At 42.6% G+C, this 22,435-nt stretch overlaps 1 protein-coding gene across 1 annotated transcript in view; it reads right to left on the bottom strand.

Moving 5' to 3' along the window:
• Positions 1-22,435, bottom strand: part of KIF13A (kinesin family member 13A) — a 216,818-nt gene that overhangs the window by 20,515 nt on the left and 173,868 nt on the right. Inside the window, exons 17-28 of the mRNA XM_007461260.1 lie at positions 20,305-20,518; positions 18,446-18,608; positions 17,043-17,183; positions 16,126-16,275; positions 13,066-13,227; positions 12,370-12,543; positions 9,441-9,592; positions 8,244-8,376; positions 7,915-8,061; positions 4,417-4,455; positions 2,684-2,783; positions 32-99 (exon numbers count right to left, since the gene is read on the bottom strand). Of these exons, the coding sequence (XP_007461322.1) occupies positions 32-99; positions 2,684-2,783; positions 4,417-4,455; positions 7,915-8,061; positions 8,244-8,376; positions 9,441-9,592; positions 12,370-12,543; positions 13,066-13,227; positions 16,126-16,275; positions 17,043-17,183; positions 18,446-18,608; positions 20,305-20,518 (1,643 nt within the window). The remainder of the gene's footprint in view (positions 1-31; positions 100-2,683; positions 2,784-4,416; positions 4,456-7,914; positions 8,062-8,243; positions 8,377-9,440; positions 9,593-12,369; positions 12,544-13,065; positions 13,228-16,125; positions 16,276-17,042; positions 17,184-18,445; positions 18,609-20,304; positions 20,519-22,435) is intronic.

The following is a 22,435-nucleotide window of genomic DNA, read 5'->3' as shown; positions in this document are numbered from 1 at the left end:
TGCCCGGCCCAGGCACCAGCCCGGCATTCCCCTCCTCTGTCAGCCCCACCCACTGCTCCACCAGACGGGCTTCCCGCTCTACATCGTCCTCTGTCTTCTCTGTGGGACAAAACGGGGGCATGAGCGCCAAGAGGGAGAAAGGACAGTTTCTAAATTTAAATCTATTTGCACTCAGTGGTACCCACAAGTGCCTTAAACATCCATGGTGTCCCAAATAGGGAATTGAGGCTTTGAAGATTAAGACAGAGCACCCAGACAAGCTCAGAGAGGCTAGGACACTAGCCTAACAGATCATAAACCCAGGAAGAGTGGAAAGAGCATTGGAACAGGGATTAGAAGACTTGGGTGATTTTTCTAGTTCTGTAATTTTGGAAGGTCGTTCAACAGATGAGTCTTAGCTTCCTAATTTGTCAAATAGGGTTAATACAAGTCATGTCTACTTCATGCACCTGTCAGAAGGATCAAGTGCAATAACGGATGTGACAGTGCTTTAGAAAACCACACATCATTTTATAAGGATAGAGGATTAAAAAACACCAGATATTGCACTCTGCAAAACTAACTTGTTTTCCTTCATGCTCATTATGAAAGGGATTTTATTTGATCTATTTGGCAATCCTCTTAGCCTAGTTCAACTCTGGAGTTACCTGGGCATAGGCAAAGTGAGTTTTCATTAGCAGGCTGAGTACACACATACACACACTGAGGCCAAGAGCAGAACGCGGAGGCAAGATGTTTTACTGGGGGAGGATTTTCGCCGACTTCTGCATGAAGCGGATTCACATTCAGAACATGTCCTTTGGTGGAGAACCAACCACAATGAGTGAATCGTTCACTCAGGATGAGAAAACGGGTTTTTTGATTTTTTTTAACTCATTTTTACTTATTTATTTTTGGCTGTGTTGGGTCTTCGTTGAGCTGCGTGGCCTCCTCATTGCAGTGGCTTCTCTTGTTGTTGGAGCACAGGCTCTAGGTGCGCGGGCTCAGTAGTTGTGGTGCACGGGCTTAGCTGCTCCGCGGCATGTGGGATCTTCCCGGACCAGGGCACGAACCTGTGTCCCCTGCATTGGCAGGCGGATTCTCAACCACTGTATCACCAGGGAAGCCTGAAACCAGGGTTTTAAGAGCAGATTTCTGCTCTAGAATCCAAGTGGCCATTGCCAGCATAAGCAAATTGAATCCTCGGAGCTGGGTGGTGGCGAGTGGACCTGCAGGCCGGCTTCAGGCCACCCCGCAGAAGCCAAGAGCATGGCTACCGCCCAATGGTAGCCGCAGCCCACCTGCCAAGTGTCGTGGCTTCAGAAGTGACCCTTTAGCTGCTGTCAGTCCCAGGTTCTGAGCCTGGAATACCTCATGTGGAGATGTCGATATTGATGGCATTTGCATTCATCAAAACAATATCTGAATTTAACGTTTAATGTCAGTTAACTCAAGTAATGAAACATTACTTTCAAATTCAGAGCCTGCTTAAACACTGTACACTAATGATTCACTAATATCTATAATTGTTATGGGGTCAAAAAGCTAAGACACAGCAGTCCAGCTAAGGGAGGAAAACAGCCTACCACTACTGTCTAGAAGTGAAAAAACTACTCCCAGCCAAGATTTTAATCTCACATCCCTTTTTTTTTTTTTTTTTTTTAACTTACAGAGACAGTATAGTCTTGAAATACAGTCTCACTCACTCCATTCATCAGGCTTCGAATGTCATCTTGTGGACCACAGACTCTAGTCCCTGGGAAAGGTTGAGAGCAGAGGAGGAATTAGAGGTGGGCACAGCATGAAGGCACCACGTGCCTGGTGATGCCTGGGGGAAGCACATCCACTCTCAAAGGGGACACAGCCACTTCTGGCCAGGATTCAGGCTAGATTTTCTAGAAGTGGGATTTTTATTTGACATCTTGTGATTTTATTTTATTATTAAAAAAGAAATTTATTGGGGTATAAACTCAGAAGAGCTACTGACAAGGCAACATCTGTCTCGGTAATAGTAAAACATTCCATAATTTACCTACTAACTTCTCTGATAAGTCCTCTCTTGCCTCACAGCATCTTAAGTGTGTCATCTTTTATGACATGTGGGTCGGTCATACTCCTTTGTATTCTAGTGTTTCGTCTTTTATTACCATATGCTCCAGCAGCGCACCCCTCTCTCTACCCCACCAGGACATCTTCCCTGTCGACGTGTCTAGTGTGTGACAGTCTTTCCCTTTAATGTGTTTAGGGAGGGACATCTCTTTTCAGCATGTATTCAATTTGTGACACTTTTATGTCCTTGAGGCATCCCCATTTAAACTCTTTTTCCCCAGAATGGAGTACTTTTACTGTGAATGTTGTTTTTAAGTTTTGCTTGGCAGAACAGAAGTTCGCATGTTATTTTATGGTCATGAGATTGATCAGCAGCCTTTCATTTCACTTTGGCACGCTGAATGTTGTGTTGGGTCGGTAGATACAAATTCCCCTTTGCATTTAGAGGGTTTTTGTGGTACACGGGCCTCTCACTGCTGTGGCCTCTCCCTTTGCGGAGCACAGGCTCCGGACACGCAGGCTCAGCAGCCATGGCTCAAGGGCCCAGCCGCTCCGCAGCACGTGGGATCCTCCCGGACCGGGGCACGAACCCTCATCCCCCTGCATCGGCAGGCGGACTCTCAACCGCTGCGCCACCAGGGAAGCCCTCACATACCTTTTTTATTGCTGACTTTTTTAATCTGTTCATCTAGGTATTCTCGCCGTTTAATGAGGGCATCAGACCACCTCTCTCTCACACAGTTTAAGTCTTCTTCCTGGCATCAGGGAGGGAAAACATTTTCCTGTAGAGAGCACAGATAACTGTTTCTTTTTTTAAAAAAAAAAAAAAGATGTTTAAATTGATTAGGAAACTTTTCATTAGGAAAGGCCATTGAACATTGCCGTGTGATTAATATGCAAGAAAGCAAAGAGGCCTCAGGAACACTGCATGCTGATTGAGGATCCCATGACTCAGAAATCAGAGCCCCTGGATTTCCAAAAAGATAATTATACTTAAAAGCAAGAGAAGCTCAAACTACACCAGCTGTTGGATGAGTCTTATATGGTATGGGCGTGCATGTATTTAAGTTGAAACCCTTCGTTTGAAGGGTTTGTGATTCTAATCAGAAGGACACCAGAAACAGCCCAAATCACAAAGCAGCAAATGGAATGGAAAACGACAGGCATTTTCATCATTCACAGCTTGATGGCTGGATAAGATGTATTTTCTGAAAGGCAAAGAATAGATCAGTGGAGAACTTTTCAAACTTGCTGCAAAGGTTTTACCTCCAACCGCTACCATAAGGCTAAACGAAAACTTCCCATGCAAGAAGCCAACATGCAGTCAGCCATGCTGAGAACTCCCAGAAGCAGCCGCTGGACTCAACTGTGAACCACGTGGCAGCAAGCGCACAGACAGCCACAGGACGTTAGTTAATGGCGTTGCTGAGATCCAAGGGGATACTGGTATCTCCCCTACCATTTGTTTTTACTTGCTTGTTTTCTTTCTTAGTAAAATTATGAGGTGGGAAAGACACCTACCAATTCTATTCAGGATGCTCCTTTGACTTGCCTAATTCCGGCCTAACCCTTAAGACGTTACATTAAGAGCAGACACCTGAGAACTTCTGAGGCTTTACCTACAATGGACCCACATTTTACTTACAGGAAGGCACACCAGGAAAACATGCTTTTAAAATTTATGTAGAGAATCAGTACAAAGACTGGGAACCAACCCAGAAAAGTTCACCTTGGCTTGCCACCTTGACCACTACTGTTATCCCACATTCCATGGACAGTAGGCCAGTCAGCCCTGACTAGGTAAAATTTCACGTTTGCATATATTTTTTCTCCCCTAGATTTCCAAAAAGAGATTAAAGCTCAGAGCTAAATTCTCCAGGTTATGAATAAGATTGGCCTTAAAGAGAGAAGAAAATTGGCTAAACAAAACTATGTGCTTAAAATGTCTTCAGTTTTCCTAACCGGCAAAAGTCTTTAAAAATACAATGGCACGTTAGAACAGTACTACTCTCTTGGATATAAGGAGCTAACTGCAGGTTCACATAGGAAAGACAGGTCTACTTAAAGATTATGGATGGATAACTACAATTCTTAAGATCACCAATTTAATACAGTGAGAGTGGTCTTATTTAGAAAGGCTTTACGAGCTAGCAATTTGAGATGGCATAGCAAAAATGCAGTATCTGCTTATAAATTTTGAACTGACAGGGAAATCTATAGAAATAGTATTGTATCCCTGATTACACTAAAAGCAAATCAAAAGCGAGTGAAAACTGCATATTCTTGCTCTACGGTCCTCCTTTCCTCCTCCCTGCCCTCAGTTTTGCGAATGCTGGCAATTAGCAGCAGCTGTGCCCCATGCCACAGGATTGACAGCAGCAGTAATACCTGATAACTATCCATATCATCACCATCCTCATCATCTCTCTGGTAGGGAAAAAATAAACACAAAGGACATGCATTTTTTTTTTCTCAAACAGCACACAAGGAATATAAGTCTTTAAGCTTAACACACACATTACAATGGATAGCACACACAACATCGGCATAATAAAACATTTAACCAAATCTCAAAAAGTGGATGTAATTCACTTGTCTATAATTACTTAAAGAATTTAAGATTTAATTTTTTTCTTTAATAGAGAAAGCAGTCATTTAAAAATGGGAACTCTCTCAGATTCTCTTAGCTGGGGATTGGACACAACCCCACTGGGTCAGGCCTTATGGCACTGTTATGCAAACAGTCGCTATTTGTTTCTGGGTGAGCTATTTGACTGAGATTTAGAATGGGCAGAACTAGAAAGGACTTTAGGGAGTCTCTTGGTCAACCTCCTGGTTTTAGCTGTGAGGCAGCTAAGGCCTGAAGGATGAAATGACTGGAAACCAAGGTTCACACAGACAGTGGCAGGGTCAGGACTGGAGGCCAGGTCTGCGCCCTTGTCCCTGCACCACACCACTGTCACTGTGAAATCATCACAGGGGAAGACCCACCGGGAAGCTAAGACTCCACGTACAGTCAGCCCTCCTTATCTGCAGGTTCCACATCTGCAGATTCAACCAACCACAGAATCTTCCTGATCGGAGGGCCGAGTGTACTAGGCCATTTTATGTAAGAGACTTGAACATTCTCAGATTTTAGTATCCAAGGGGGGAGGGGTTCTGGAACCAATCCCCCCAGATACTGAGGGAAGACTGTAGAAGGTTCTGTATACTGTACCACCGCAGTAAGAGCACAGCCCACTATTTTGGATACGTGGCTCTATCATTATCCACTGTTGGATATGTCAGTATCCATGCCAATCAGGTGAGAAAAATCAGAACTGTCCTAAACCCATGGCAACATTTTACAATAATTACATAAACTAAGCATTTTGGCAAAACATTTGCAAAACAAAATCATCGTGTGGAAAATAAAAGCGTTTTAGTTGAGACAATTTTCCTTAGAAACAAGAATAAAGAGGGAATTCCCTGGCGGTCCAGTGGTTGGGACTCTGTGCTCTCACTGCCAAGGGCCTGAGTTCAATCCTTAGTCGGGGAACTAAAATCCCACAAGCTGTGCAGCCAAAACAAAAAAAAGGAAACAAGAATAAAGAAATCCCCATTTTTAGAGAATATCCATCTCTACGGAGGCAGGTTCTACTCAAAATGAATACTGGGCCATGTAACAACCTTCTTTCATTTTTCTATGGTTATTGGAGGGTTAATATTAAAAAAGGAACTGGAGTGGCCTAGTCAGACAAAAGACAAACTTTTTTTTCAAATGCCTTAAAAAATATAATTACATTATTTTCCTATCTAAGTATACTTCAACATATACTGCCTTCTAAAAGTGCTTTAAAAATACTGTTAAGATTATTCTCTGTGTAGACTTTAAAATAAACTTTAGTTTTAGTTTGGTAACCATCTTTTCATTTGGATAACTCTAACTTCAGTAGTAAGCCCACTACTGAAATAATTTTTCTCAAATTAATTCCTCCTATTAATGAATAAAGTACAAACAGCTCTAATTTATCATTATCTTTTAGGCTAAGAAGATACTTCTATTCATCAAAAACTCGCTTGAGCTTTCATGATGTAGAACTGTTGTGACATCAGCATATTCTGGATTGGCTCAAGCTACTGCATCAAAATAATTCTTTTTTTTGCGGTACACAGGCCTCTCACTGTTGTGGCCTCTCCCGTCACGGAGCACAGGCTCCAGACGCGCAGGCTCAGCGGCCATGGCTCACGGGCCCAGCCGCTCCGCGGCATGTGGGATCTTCCCGGACCGGGGCACGAACCCGCGTCCCCTGCATCGGCAGGCGGACTCTCAACCACTGCGCCACGAGGGGGGCCCGCATCAAAATAATTCTGAAGTACTATGTCAACAACAAAAATGGTACTGGACATGACCTTGAGCATGGCAGCAAAGAAAAATAAAAGCTTTAAAACAGTCACAATTTAAATTTGCATGACAGATACTATAAGAAGAGCATTCAGCACTGGGGGAAGGCAGATATTTGAGAGCTCAAATTTTGACAAAAATCAGTTTTAACTCAAGAGGTATAGCTGTTTTTAAAAGTGCAAACAATCAATCCTTGCAATGTTCATCAAACAGGAATAGTCAGCCACTTGGTGATCCATGTTCATAGGTCATAGTTCACACACACAGATTCAAAGTTTTATCTAAGATCAGAGATTTATTAAGCCACAAAATTTTATGGCAGAAAGGGACCTCCGAGAATTATTACGTCTACCTCATCATTTCAGAGGAAAGAAAAAGGGAACTCGAAGTTTAAATTACTCAGTTAAGTCAAACAAAACTTAAGAACCCAGGTCTCCTCACTCCAAGTCTGCGCTCTTTCTACCAGGCCCTGCAGTTGCCCCTGGAGCTGATGGCTAAGTGAGGGACAACCCAACTTCCCCTCCACATACAGCGAAAAGTCTGGTGGAGAAGCCTCCCTGGAAACAGCGGACTTCAGCCTCACAACTCCATTCGTACTCTTCCCAGGCTTTGAGTCGGAGGCAGTTCTGGCCTGGGATGAGGAAGGCAGTGTCTGACACAGCTGTGCCTGCCTTACGGCCCAACAGTCCAAGCCAATGTTTCAGTAAAGTCTTTGCTGCCATGAAGCCAAAAGGAAACTGAGATGGAAGATGAACCCTTCTCAAGATAGGCTGGGCTTACGCCCAGACTCTACAGAGAAAAGTTTTCTCCGCATCATGACAGGGAGTGTGTTCCCCCTCATGTGTGGCAGTGAGGGAACCAGAATTCAATGGTCTGATTCTTCCCAGTCCCTAATTATATCTGATAGTCAAGTGGGGACTTGGTGAAGCACATGCATTCTTTCAGGCCCCTGGGGACGAGTTCCTGATCTTACAGTTTACTGTGACTGGTAAATAAGATGAATTCTTAGCTGGTTCCATCTTTTAATTTTTTTTTAAGTGAGAAAAGAAGGTTTAGCAAAAGGAGATTTAATGAACAAAAATGATCATGAGGACAACTTTCAATTAAAAAGTAAAGCTTTCAGAGAGCTGGTTAAGTATGCCATTGTATGGGGGCAACTTTCTATTAATAAAAGTGGATCAGGCCAAAGCCAGCAATATCAAACACCCAACATAATTTGGGCCAGATATAAAATAAATCCTGCCTAAAGTAAATGAGCACTGTAGCATTGATGTGTGTTTATAAATAAAATTACTATTAATCGGCACTAAGCCAACACAGTAATTCAAACCTAGCAAAAAGGCAACGGACAGAAATATGGATGGGGTGGCGGAGGCCGATACATGCTTAAGGCAAGGAGTTCAGTTATATTCCTGAACAGGTCTCCATCACAGATCACTGACCACCTTAATTCTGCACTAACCAATCTTTGTTAAATACTGTTTGCAACCTGTTGGTCTCACCTGGTAACTGTCCAGCCCTCTCTGGAGCTTGGTGGACCTGGCAGTCACACAGCCAATGGAGATGGACAAGATAGCTTCGACCATGAGTGGCAGTGTCCCAGAACGCTGGACAGGCTTCACTGTGACTTGCACTCTCCGGGAATGACCCTGCAGGGGCGGGGGTGTGATGCGGAAATGGGGGCCAGGAATGGGGATGGGGAGGGATGGGGGAAGAGGATCAAGGAAGGGGAAAGAATTAGGGAACAAAGAGGCAAATAACTAGAAAATTCCAGAAACTGTAAGAGTGGGACAGGGAGAAAACACAAAACAAGCAAAGACAAACCTAGTACCTGTCTGAGTTGAAAGACACCTCCTGTGTTGACATCTTTTGCCTGGTGAAGCTCCACAGCGGCGTACTCCCCCAGCTCATTCAGCTCTAGTATGGAGATCCACATCTCTATTCTGCGAGTAACCTCGTTCCACCTGCAGAAACACATTCCAACAAACGACCATGTCATTGTGCAGGACATTATTAGCAACGGGAAGAAGCCCCCAGTCCCTGAGCACTTACTATCCGTGAGGCACGGTGCTATGTGCGTCACATAGATTATTTTCTTGTTTAACACTCAAAACAATCCTGTGGTATAGGTTCTTTTCATTTATTTTATTGATATATACCTTATGTGCAGTGAACTGTCCAGATCTCAGGCGTAGACTTGGAGGGATGGTGACAAATGCATACACCTGTGCATACACCCCGCCATCACCACAGCAGGTTTGCTCAGGCCCCTTCCCACTCAATCCCCACACCACCTGCAGCAGCTGTGTAACCTCACAGATTAGTTTTACCTGCTCTAGAATTTCATATAGATGGAATCATGCAGTATTGTACTCTTCTAGGTCTGGCTCCTTTGATTCAGAACAATGTTTGTGAGATTCATCCACAATATGCAAGAGTGGGACAGAGTCCTTTTTTATTGTTGAGTAATATTCTATTATATGCCTTAATAACACAATTTGTTTATCAAACATTCTCACACTGAAGGACATCGGGTTGTTTACAGTTTGGGGGATATCATGAATAGAACTGCCATAAACATTCATGTGCCAGGCTGCTTATGGACTTACGTTTTCATTTTTCTTGGGTAAATACCTAGGAGTGGGATTGCTGGGTCACGGAAGAGGCAAATGGTCAACTTTAAAAGATACCCTTCTGTTTTCTTCTATAAGCTTTATAGTTTTATCTTTTACATTTAAAGTCATGCTCCATCTCAAATTAAGTGTTGTGTATCCTGTGAATTAAGATCAAGGTTGTTTTCTTCCATAGAGGTACACAGATGTTTCAGTCTCATTTGTTGAAAAGACTTTCCTTTCCCCATCGAATTTTTCCAGGGCCTGGTAGTTCCTTTCATCATTCCCATTCACAAAGGAGGAAACAGGCTCAGAGAGTCCTTATTCCTTATTCCTTATAAGAAGTCCTTATTCTTCAACCACTGTCCAAGGGTGAGCCTTGACACTGTGTCTAAAGCCCTCAGCCAAGCACAAACCTGTCATGCAACGTTCTTGTCTTAGCATGAAGGGAATCGACTTCCCAGACAGAGCTGCCGTTCCCGGTGCACCGGTGGCCCCATACTTCGATGGCCAATGCTCCATCTGAAATGAACTCCAGGAATTCTTCCGTTACACTCACCACGTAGTCCTGGGATACGCGGGGGAGAGGAAAGGGCGACCGGAGTTAGGCAGAAAGGAATCTGTGAAATTGCCTTTTTAACTTTCAGCTGTATACAGTCATTTCAGAGCACACTAGCCTGATCCCAACCTTAAAACCATCACTGCTGTTTCACAGAAAACCACAAAGAAACCAGAATATTAGATGGGAAGTGATATTCCGAGGTAAGTTAATTGAACTCCTTTCTTTAATAAACGAGGACACTGGGGAAAGCAGCAGCCCCACATCACACTGCTTGTTGGCTGCAGAGCTGAATCTGTCCTCCCTTCCTTTTCCCTGGTACCACTCTGACTTTCAGCCAGAATAGACCAATCAGCACAGCAAAAAAAAAAAAAAGGGGAACTTCTGATTGTTCCTTGCTATGGCTTAGAAGACCAAAACAGAATTAAATTTTATACGATTATCTCCAAGATTCTGCGCTCTTGCTCTTAAACCCTCCCACTCCAGCTCTTTGTTGTGAAATACAAACAGATGAGCATGAGGAAATGGATGCTGAATAGACGGAGCAGTGAGGCAATCACCTGGAACAAAGCAGCAGGCAAGGAACCATGCGCATTTCCTTCCCATTACTGGAATCTCAGGTGACTCTAATTTCTCGAAAGGGCTGCGCTGTATTGGTTTAACCGTATACTACCTAACTTCTTTTTTATTTGGAGACAGAACCAGAATTTTAAAAGGAAAATAAACTTCATGACCAATTAGCACAAACTACGCATTTTAGAGGTTAAAAAAAAAAACCCAAAAGACCCAAGGTCGGGCTTCCCTGGTGGTGCAATGGTTGAGAGTCCGCCTGCCGATGCAGGGGACGTGGGTTCGTGCCCCGGTCTGGGAGGATCCCCATGCTGCGGAGCGGCTGGGCCCCGTGAGCCATGGCCACTGAGCCTGCGCGTCCGGAGCCTGTGCTCCGCAACAGGAGAGGCCACAGCAGTGAGAGGCCTGCGTACCGCAAAAAAAAAAAAAAACCCCAAGATCACACAGTGAGTCCAAAGTCTCTGATAGCAGATAGTCTCTTAATAGCATCTATTAAACCAGTTGTTAACTAGGATGTACTTAAAATCCAGGTTTCATCCTTCTAAATAAGCAGCTTTTTGGATCCAAAGAAAGATGGGGAATATTTAAAAGAGTATTCAGAAAACCATAATGACAACAAAAACAACAAAAGAGTAATAAAGAATTAAGAAACAGACTTGGTGAATACAGGTAAAAATAAAAAGTGGGCTATTCTCATAAAAATAAAGACTTGACAGGGGACTTCCCTGGTAGTCCTGTGGTTAAGACTTCACCTTCCAATGCAGGGAGTGTGGGTCCGATCCCTGGTCGGGGAGCTAAGATCCCACATGCCTTGGGGCCAAAAAACCAAAACATAAAACAGAAGCAATATTGTAATAAATTCAATAAAGACTTTAAGAATGGTCCACATCAAAAAAGATCTTTAAAAAACAAATAAATAAAAACTTGACAGGGACTTCCCCAGTGGCGCAGTGGATAAGACTCCACACTGCCAATGCAGGGGGCCTGGGTCCGATCCCTGGTCAGGGAACTCGATCCCACATGCATGCCACTACTAAGAAGCCCGCCTACCACAACTAAGACCTGGTGCAACCAAATAAATAAATATCTTAAAAAAAGAGAAATCTAGCCTTTCAAAAAAAAACCTTGACAGACTTTACATATGGGAAATTTTATAGGTGGTGATATGGATTTGTCTTCTAACTGTAGAACCAGAAAGAATAGGCACAATTTCGAAAAGAAGGGGTCTTGAATATTAAGAATTGTCCAAAGAAAAACAAAATTACACAGAGGCTAGAGTCTGGCTGTCAGAAATGACTGGTTGGCAGTCTGATATGAAAGACAGGAAGAGTAGCTGATGTCACAAAATAGGTCCAACCAATATTCACCAAATATTCGCCTCTCTCATTTTGTATGATCTTTAAAAGCTCATATGGGACTTTAGAATGCTATGCTTAGAATTCAAAAGAATGAAAAATATCTACAGCAACTTATATGGTTAGATGCTCACGTATATTAAAATAATAAAATGCAATTCTGCAATCTGTAAAATGTGATCACATTTTTGTAAAAAACTTTTTAAAGTTATGCATGTATGACGGTAAGAGTGTGCATCTCTGGCCATTTATGTGTATGAACATATGTTTGCACACACATAATATGCAGCAAATTGTCACTGGTCATCACAGATTTCAGGTAGAGGTCTTTCAGAGTTTATTTTACTTTATTTATTTATTTATTTTAAATGTTATTTATTTTTTGGCTGCATTGGGTCTTCGTTGCTGCGTGTGCGCTTTCTCTAGTTGCGGCGAGCAGGGGATACTCTTCATTGTGGTGCCTGCAGTTCTTATTGCGGTGGCTTCTCTTGTTGCAGAGCACGGGCTCCAGGTGCATGGGCTTCAGTAGTTGTGGCGTGTGGGCTCAGCAGTTGTGGCACACAGGCTTAGTTGCTCCACAGCATGTGGGATCTTCCCGGACCAGGGCTCGAACCCATGTCCCCAGCATTAGCAGGTGGATTCTTAACCACTGTGCCACTAGGGAAGTCCCCAGATTTTATTTTAAACACTTTCAAACGATCTGAATTTGTATTAAAGTACGTTTTGAGGTTAAAAAGCTCAATAAACCTATTATGTTTATGAAACATTCATATGGGAAAAAACTCTAAGTTACAAGTAGACTTTTAACTGAGCCGCGGCCGGTTGTCTCCCAAATAGCTCATTTTGTAATGGCATTTGTACCTTACAGTGAGAGAAGGTCACAGTGTACTGGGCATCCTTGGACTGTGGGGAAGGCACCTCTGGGTCCACTACTGGGGCAGCCACTGTGGATTCACACTGGTCCCAGAATGTGTACTGACAGAAGACGAAATTTGAGAGGTTTAAGGGCAGCCCGGTTGCCTCTTTAATTTTTACCTGGAGAGAGAAAAAAAATGCAAACATAAATCTCATAAAGAAAACAAACTATGCATTCTTTTCATATCCAGCTACGTCAAATTTTAAGAGTAGGTGATGAAATAAATAAACCAGTCATCCATTTGACAGCTGAAAATATTTCATTAAGGGTTACCTACTTGTAATGAAATGTGTACCATAGTTCCATAACTACAGTATGTGAGCATGGTGACAAATGCACACATCCCTCTCAAACTTTCCTAATGACCGAGTTTCTGACACAGCTGTGACCTTTACTAGAAAAGCATGATTCACTAAACAATATGCACTCCTTGCATGCCACATACAAAGACTTCTGAAATTTCATACAACTGTCATCAGAAAGTGTGCTGCACTTCTGGGAAAAGTACTGTCTGTTATTGTATTTATTGTCAGAAAGTTTAACTTTTACCATGTTCTGTGAAAAACTCCTAAGATTTTCCATAAAATTGTTTTGAATTGAAAAGGGCATTTATCTGAGCCTTCCCAGCCCTGCCCTCTCACCCGGCACGTCAGTTTTTTGACTCGGTGAATGATTTCCCCGCTGCTGTCTACGACTTCAAGACTCCCGCTTTCACTGGAGTTCTCCGAGGAGTCATCCTCCACCATGCGCTCCGGGACGGTGCCTGTAACTCGCATCACTTCCACATGGAGACGCCCGGCAACCTGGGTCAAGGAACCAGAGCGCCGTGGGGTTAAAAGACATCCCGTGGACAATACTGACCTGAGGTGGAAAGCATGCTACAACATCCCCGGCGAGCAGCTCCACTGTTATTGCTGGGCCACCTCCAGCAACGGGAAGCTCTCAGTACTTCCAGAGCCAGCCCACTCCATCGCCTGCCCTGTAATCACCCTGCCTTACTTTGAGCCAAATTTGCCTTTGCACCTTGCCTCCTGGAGTCATCTTCATTCTTACCCGTCTTCTACAGGACAGCCCATGAACAGCACAAAGGCAGCTATCACATTCTACCTGGAGTTATCTTTTTCCCTTGTTCACATATTCATTCATTTACTCATTTGATCAAATACCTGGCATCGTGGGAACGCCACAATAAAAAGACACAGGCTCTGCTGCCTGGGCACTCACAGTCAAGTGGGGAAAGACACAGAATTAAAAACCCAGTGTAGGGGGCTTCCCTGGTGGTGCAGTGGTTAAGAATCCGCCTGCCAATGCAAGGGACACGGGTTCGAGCCCTGGTCCAGGAAGATCCCACATGCCACGGAGCAACTAAGCCCGTGTGCCACAACTACTGAGCCTGTGCTCTAGAGCCCGTGAGTCACAACTACTGAGCCCGTGTGCTGCAACTACTGAAGCCCGCGTGCTCTAGGGCCCGTGCTCTGCCAACAAGAGAAGCCACCGCAATGAGAAGCCCATGCACCGAAACGAAGTGTAGCTCCCGCTCGCTGCAACTAGAGAAAGTCCGCACGCAGCAACAAAGACCCAAAGCAGCCAATAAATAAACAAACAAATAAGTAAATAAAAACCCAGTGTAAACTAGCTGTTCTAATAGAGATACATGCAGGTTGTTAGGAGATAAATTTATCCACTCAACAAATATTTACTGAGAGTCGAGTGTGTGCCGGGAACTGTACTAAGTTCTGTGTTTACAACAGTAAACCAAACAGTCATGGCCACTGGGCTCATGGAGCCTCTCCCCTACCCTCTTGGGAGCAGAGAATGAGAATGGAAGTGACCCTAGGGCTGGGAGAAGGGTGAGGGGGTGAGACCTACTCCAGGAGGAGCGACAAAGACACCAAGTTATAAGGAAATAGTTTCTTTGAGACTGTTTTTCTTAAAAAATAAAGGGGGTGGGGGGAACTTAAGTTTCCAGATTATCCTGCTGGTTCTCTGCATTGGTGCTAGTTTAGCAGTGTCTCTCTTATAGCTGGTTTCACAGAACTGATTTAAGGATAGGAATGACCCTGACCTTTGCATTCTCAGAGTGTGGTAACTGGCCAAGTTTTCTTTGGCAACACAGTTTTAGGTCGTAACGACTGGACTTGTGAAGGGGACACGTGCTCTGGCACTGCTGTGTCATCTTACATAGTGAGGCTTATTTTTTTTTTTTTTTTTTTGCGGTACGCGGGCCTCTCGCTATCGTGGTCTCTCCCGTTGCGGAGCACAGGCTCCAGACGCGCAGGCTCCGCGGCATGTGGGATCTTCTCGGACTGGGGCACGGACCCGTGTCCCCTGCATCAGCAGGCGGACTCTCAACCACTGCGATGAGGCTTATTTTTAAAGGTAGCTCAGATCTAACTTCCACAGAGCAATTGGCCCTGACACCCAGGACCTGAGAGAAATTAGTTGACAGTATTTGACAAGTGAGACAAATATGGAGGAAGGAGCAAGAGAAGGGGAAGAAAGGAAATATGAGAAAATGGTTAGAAGACAGTGGCTCTTAAGCTTTTTTTCCCCAATGTTTTTTGAGACCCTAATACATTTTTAGTATAATTTCAGGGGATTAACGAAATACTCAAAGCCCACCATGGACCCTAGCTTAAGAAACCCTGACTAGGGACTCAGCCCTAGATCTCTTTGCCATAGGAGTTGTGCCCATTTTTAACATGGGAAAAAGCAACTTAGCCCACTATATTCCTAGAGCATAATGTCCACAGGTGGGTTACTACATGTGGAATGTGAGCTGTGTGCACTTACACATCACAACTGGGAATCTAGGGTCTATTTTCTGCGTTCACTTTGGGCAGAATGGCACCCTATTCTTAGTCTGCTCTAAGAATCACAAAAAATAACTTAGTATTTCCAAGTTTGCATGTTATTGAAGGATAAGCTAGGAAATAAGGATGTTACTAAATTTAAAATGAAAACATCAGTTGATGAAGTGGATAATATAAAAAAGTTTGAACTTGGACATTTTCTGAAATGTTTCAGGCTGACAGAAGGCCAATATAATGAAATAAATGAAATATGAGGGGCATTTTTTAAAAAAGAGGAGGTAACAGTGGGATGCTTAAGCTTGTTTTCTTTGAATATTTTAGAATTTCAAAATAATCCTCCCAAGTTGTATGCTGTAAAGACCACTTAGGGCCAGGAAGGAGTTAAAGTGTATTACAGAGGTGAGAGATTCAAAGAGAAATCAATATGGGGCACAGAGCTGAATCTGGTTTCCAAAAGATTTCGAATTTGATTAAAACAAAGAAAATACTTGTGAACCACAAATAAAAAACATGTTCTAATAATCTTTTAAAACCATGCCTTAATTTTGATAGTTTCTTTTGATATTAGTAGAGAAAGAAGAATGTGATCCTGATGCTTCACCCTAGTTTCTTGATCTACCTCAAGAACAGAGCTTAAATCGAATTAAAAAACAAAAAACGAACTTGAGCTCGGTGCTTTGTGATGACCTAGAGGGGTGGGGTAGGGAGGGTGGGAGGGAGGCTCAAGAGGGAGGGGATATGGTGGTACATCTATACATATAGCTGATTCACTTTGTTGTACAGCAGAAATTAACACAACATTGTAAAGCAATTATACTCCAATAAAGATGTAAAAAAAAAAAAAAACTTGAACCATGGCCATTTTCTCAGAGGCTGGCTTGTCCTTACCTCCCCCTGCTGGCTGATGATAGGAACTGCATACAGAAGTTTCACATCACAGAACAGACACTCCAAGAACACATTAGCCACGCCAATTAGGTTGTGATTCTCTTGGGCTTCATAGAAAGGGTCACCTCGTTTCCCGTAGAGTCGCTTTGTCTGAATGGTAGGAGAGGCAGGGGGAAGGCGAGTAGGAAACAAAACATCAACTTAAACAATACTATTTAAAACCAGCATTTTAAAATGTTTTAAAAAGAAAGCACTTATCCAAATAAATTAAAAAGAAGTAAAAATAGAATCATGTCACACAAATAAAACAGAGCTATCCCACGGGAGGGGCTTGTTAAGTGACATAAGGGCAGGGAGAGCTCTTCTTTGGTTATAGCCCCACCTATCACACCCCATCTTCCCTATCACACCCCACCTGCAAGGTTTCATTCCCTGTGCCTTGCCTCATTTCCTTCACTGAACCTTTTTTTCCATTACTAATGTAGAAAAAATGGATCATGCTTTCTAAAATTATTCTTAGCATCTACCAAGCCATGAACACAGCTAGGGGAGCATGAACACATGCTAATGAATACAAAATCCACACTGGCTCTATTTAAGCTGATTTTTAACAGCACTGACGAAACAGCACAAATTCACTTTGTCCTACTTCACTTCACTTGAAATGTAGTAGCAACCCCATAAGAACATGCTATGTGTTCTCTTCATTTAGTTCCTATCTGTGTGGGGATCACATGTTTTATGACCGATCCAACTCATCCTTTCAAGGTCACTTTCACTTTATATTTCTAATACAAATGTCCCAAGTAGCACTACAGATATTCACTGATGCACATATGTGTGTTCGGACGATTAAATCACTTATATTCTTGTCCTTTTAGCACAACCAAAGCTCCTTTACAATTTGTCCCTCTTACCTCAGGAACCTTCTCCTTCCATTCTTGATAAAGGTCTCGCATATCAATTAGTTTATTCTCCAGTTTCTCGATGGTCCACACTTGGGTGCTCTTTCCTTTCCTCCTCACTTGAATAGCTGGCTCGCTCACTATCGCTCCTCTCTGCAGAATGAAGGAAAACAAAAACAAAAAACAAACATAACGCATCTTGTTATAACTCTTTTGGATTGTTGAAGCAATATGTATTATCATAAAGTAGAAAGTTTGAAAAGAAAAAAACACATAATGTATACAAAAGAAGATGAAACCCTATCACCTAGGGAATATTCTGGTTTATTTTCAATCTTCTTTGTATACCCATGCACACACAGTTTATTTTTATCACAGTCAGAACCAAACAAATATACAAATTTCCTATCCCAATTCTCTCTCCACAGTTCACCTTCTTGTGTGGTTAAATATTCTTCATAAACATGATTTTTCATAGCAACACAGCCATCCATTATAGGGATGTACCACTCAGTTGATTAATTATTCTCTTGGTCAACATCATGGCTGCTTCAAATTTTTGCTATTACAAAGGCCACTGTGATAAGTGTCCTGGTACAAAAGCACATAAATGTTTATGAACACGTCTATAAGTACAGATTTAGAATAAATTTCTCAAAGGAGAACTACTTGGTCAAAAGACTAAAATGCAAGAAGACTGACGCGATACTCTCTGACTCGTTTCTAGCTCGCTTGCTGGAGGGAAAAATGAATGGATGAAAAATTATTTCTCCCAAAGTTTCTCCTTAAATGAAAATTTCTTCAAGTTGAAATGACAGGAAACTTCCCAATGGCTGCAAAGAACCCTTCTGTGTATGAAAAACAGGTATCCTATGAGTCTTCCTTTCTCGAAGAATTCACTCTCAGAATGGTACTATCACAAAATATACACACATTCCCCCATTTCAGGAGGCATTTATATGAAAGAGAAAAGCAGGAGGAATTACTTATATATATTTCTAGTTTCAATTATTTATTCATTTATTTATTTATTCATTCATTCATTCATTTATTTTTTGGCCATACCAGCGGCTTGTAGGATCTTAGTTCCCCAAAACAAAAATTGAACCCGGGACCACAGCAGTGAAAGCACCGAGTCCTAACCATTGGACTGCCAGGGAATTCCCCAGTTTCACTGTTTTAAAGAAAGCATTTAAATTAGCAAGGCTTTTAGCCCCCAAAATTCTCATATTCTGATCATAAAATACCCAAAGGCATATATACCCGAGATCTCTAAAGGATGTCTTAAAAAGAACAAACCCTCCGGCTCAAGTCAGGGTCTCCTCATGGACGTTTTGTGGATGCCAGGTTTACATTCCACTTACAGTATCTACTGTTGTACCTCTTGCTCTCATCTTCTTTGAGAACATTCTTACCTTTCTATTGGCACTGAGGTTTGCAGCAGGGATCTGCAGAGTCACCTGGTAGTCGGTGAGTCTGCTCATCTCCTCGGCTAAGAAGTTAGCCTCCCTCACCAAGGTGTTAGCTTTGACCAGCTGCTCCCGCAGTTTTGCCAGGCTTTGGCGGAAGAGTTCATCCCTGTGGCACAGCAGAAAAGGACATGAGAATGTCCAAAAGAAAACGGCAGTCCCGTTTCCAAGTGAGTCATGTTGTTAGAAAGTAGTAGAAAACTCCTCTCAAACAATTGTTTTTCAAGCTATTTTGCCAATTTTCCAAGTGAGTCATGTTGTTAGAAAGTAGTAGAAAACTCCTCTCAAACAATTGTTTTTCAAGCTATTTTTGCCAATTCAACTCTTATCCTCCGCTCTTCCCACCAGGTTTCTGTGAGCTCTCCACTGGTAACCACAGATGAAGAACAAACACATGGGGTGACTTAACTTCAAACCATGTTTTAAAGTATATAACAACTAGATTTTGCTATGGTAATGCACACGTACACACAAAACCCAATAGAGCAATCCTTTAGGAAAAAGAAATGATTACGACTTCTGTGTGCTTTGGGGTGGGGGAGATCTGGAGCCAGTAAGGAGAAAGTGTTTAACGTGATTTCTTCAGTTGGTAAAAGGTGAGAAGTAGGGACTTCTGTGGCAGCAGAAATTCGTTTCTCAACTCTACACAACAGCACTTCCTGATAAAAGCTTTTCTAACAGCCTAACTGGGTCCGAACCCTATTATATGTTTTCCCAGCCCCACATCTTTTGCCTCAGTAGCCTTCGTCATAGTTACAATTTTTCATTTATTTGTGTAATTATTTGACCAATAATGTCCGTCTCCTCTACGAAGCTGTAAGCACCCCCAGGGCAGGGACCATGTCTTTTTTGCTTGTCACTACACCTAAAGTGCATGGCCCATCATAGGATACGCAAAAATTACCCACTGAATGAAATAAAGAGTACAGCTGACCCTTGAACAACATGGGTTTGAACTGCGTAGGCCCACGGAGATACAGATTTTTTTCACTACGATCCATGGTTGGTTGAATCTGCGGATGTGGAATGCAGATATCAAGAACCTGCTGTAAAGTTATACTCGGATTTTCGACTGCTTGGAGTGTCAGCACGTGATAAACGCTCAAGGCACGTCAGGCACCATTATTTTTACTACAACACAAGGTAATGGACTATCAACAGACCTGGGTTCAAACCCTGGCCTTTTCATTTACTTAATGGGTGACTGAGGGAAGATATTTTAAATGATTGTCCAAGCTACAAGACAGAACGAATAGTTCCCATGGCTTGGTACTGCTGGGAGCATTAAATAAAATAAGCAGCATTCCTAGACTGTGGTAAGACCACAAGAGAACTCAGCAATACTTATTGTGGTTGTTTTTGTTACCGTTTCCTCCACCACTACCTCAGTTCTGATATAAATAAAGTCACAAGGTAAAAAAAATTCACATTTAGTAGATTTCTTAACATTAAAATTGTATTTTAATAGGTTCCAAAGGAAGAGAAATAAAAAACAAGAAATGGTTTTCTGCTGAAGAACTATTCAAATGTTCTCTACTTTAAGACCAGACCGTGGTATTCTAACTTGGTACCGTTTTTATTAAAGGGTAAGGGGGCAGGTGTAGTCTTTAACAACTAACATCACAGTAAACATACTTAGGATAAATAATATCTCTGAAAGGAAAGGCAAGTGCTAACAATCCAGACACGGGAGTAAGATTTCCCTGTTTGCCAGGTCTGTCCCGCTTTGACGTGCCTCACGACCGCCTCCCCCAGGACCCCGAGGCCTTGACTCTGGGCGCCTCCACCCCCGTTCCCCTTCGTACCTCTCCTCTGCCCACTGGGTCACTTTCTGCTGAGCTGTCTGGCTGCTATAGGCCAGGCGGTCAGGGCCGCTGCTCTGGGGCCGCCTCTCCGGGGACAGCTGCTGGCGGAGCTGCTCCAGTTCGCGCTCGTACATGAGCCGCTGCTCCTCAAGGGCGCTCCTCTTTTCTTCCAGGTACTGTTTCTCCAGGACCTGAACCACATTTTGAACTGGGTCTGGTGAGCCAAGGGACAAGGCGAGGTGCCTTCAGCGGTGGCTACGACAGGGAGCCCGAGGGTGTTCCTTTCGGGGAAAACCATCCCCGCCCCCAAAATCGAGCCTTTCAATGTGCTGCCTGCGAGGCCTGAGAGGCCCGGTGGGATGAAGTCCTCTCCACTTCCATTTCCTTAACATTTTAGATCAATGCCCTGGGGGGAAACATTCCCCACATCTACTATGTGACTTTCTTCAATTTGATGAGCTCATCCTAATGTTTAGATAGATCACTCAATTGCAAAAAGCAGATGACAGGGGAAAGGGGGATGGGATTCTATCCACCGAGAAGAAAATCTCAATGAAAGCTAAGACAACTTCAAAGACAGAGCCACATGAGATTTGATTTTTCTGACAGTCACTTTTTAATGCTCTTCTAGCATTGGTTTCAGCACATGGCAAAGGGTCTGTATTTCTGATTTTAGCCACAAATTTATTACTCCTGAATTTCTCTAATGTGAGAGGAAACTTACAGATCACAGCATGTGTTTGAAAACACTGATTGAGTATATGGTCCGGCAATTTCTCAGGTGTTAATAGTCAAGAAAGCAATTCACTTGCAACTATTTCGACTTTTTGCGTTTGCAGATTGAGAGATCACCAACACACACGTGGGTGAACAGGTATTAGAAATACTAATGGGTCTTGTTGAAAAGGGCCACGACTGTGACGAGTGGTGGCTGTGGTGTAGGCAGGACTCGGTCCTAAAGAGCTAATTGGCTATGGCAGGACATTAGCTTGGTAACAACCAATGGCCTGGATGTAATGGAGAAAGATTAAGGAAGGCACTGACCACATGCACAAAAGAGAAAGTCATGCTGTCTCTAGGGAAACAGTATGTTAGACAATCTGGATGGTAAACAAAGAAATCACCATAATGGTAAATATTTCCCTGAAGTACACGGGACCTAGGAGATGTGTTCGTATTCTCAGACTAGCCTGAGATTCACACACTTGCTTATTATTCAGTGCTGTTTGTGTCGTATTTCTATATATTGACTCTCATTTTAATTTCCAGGATAAGAGAAGGAAATTAAGAGGAATTTTTACATAACCTCATGATAGCTATTGACTGACTTTACCAGAAGACCCTATTAATTTGTGAAATCAGCAGGTAAATTTTAGTAGTTTTCTTTATGAGAAGAGGAAAAGAAAATAGCATGTTAGCTTTAAAAACAGGGTTAAATAATACAAAACAGAGTAGAAAGTACTTTTAAAAATCACTAGATACACAGAGTATACGTGAGTTGTTTTAAGAAAAATGACAACCACAGCAGCAATAATAATTCTACTGGCTGCTGGCTATATCTCAGGTGGAGGCACTATACGCTTTGCATGCATCATCTCATGAAAGCCTTGCAACAAACTTAAGGGTGGATGGCATTCCCATTTCAAAGATGAGACAAACTGGGACTCAGAAAGGTTAAATAGCTGACCTAAGATTGCACAGCTAATAAGCAACAGAACTTGGGTTTTGAACTCAGATCAGAGCTAATTGTCTGGGGTAGGAAATAAACTTAGTAATAAATTGTACTCTTACCTCCAATGTTTTCCTCACAATTAGTACTCTGTTAAAGAGTAGATTTTAAAAAAAAATACTGTTCTTTGCTGATATAAAATTCTCAAATTCATTACTTTTTCAAAGCTGAATACTTTTCTTCATAGAGTCCTGACATAGAGTCCCTGAAATACGTTAACTTGAAAGGCCAATGGAAAATGGACTCCTAAAAAAAACCCTTTTACACAAAGGCAGACCATGGGTGGGTAAGACTTTTTCCACAGAGTGAAAACTGACATACTCCAAAGGATTAGAACTTCTAACATAGCCCTAGAACTTCTGGTGGGGGGGGGGGGGAGAATAATATGGGGCTCTTTTTTGG

This window comes from Lipotes vexillifer, unplaced genomic scaffold (assembly GCF_000442215.2).
Source record: "Lipotes vexillifer unplaced genomic scaffold, Lipotes_vexillifer_v1.1 scaffold863, whole genome shotgun sequence".
In the NCBI taxonomy this organism is placed as follows: domain Eukaryota; kingdom Metazoa; phylum Chordata; class Mammalia; order Artiodactyla; family Lipotidae; genus Lipotes; species Lipotes vexillifer.
Note: the sequence above shows the minus strand (reverse complement) of the source record. Positions and strands in the feature narration are given on the sequence as shown.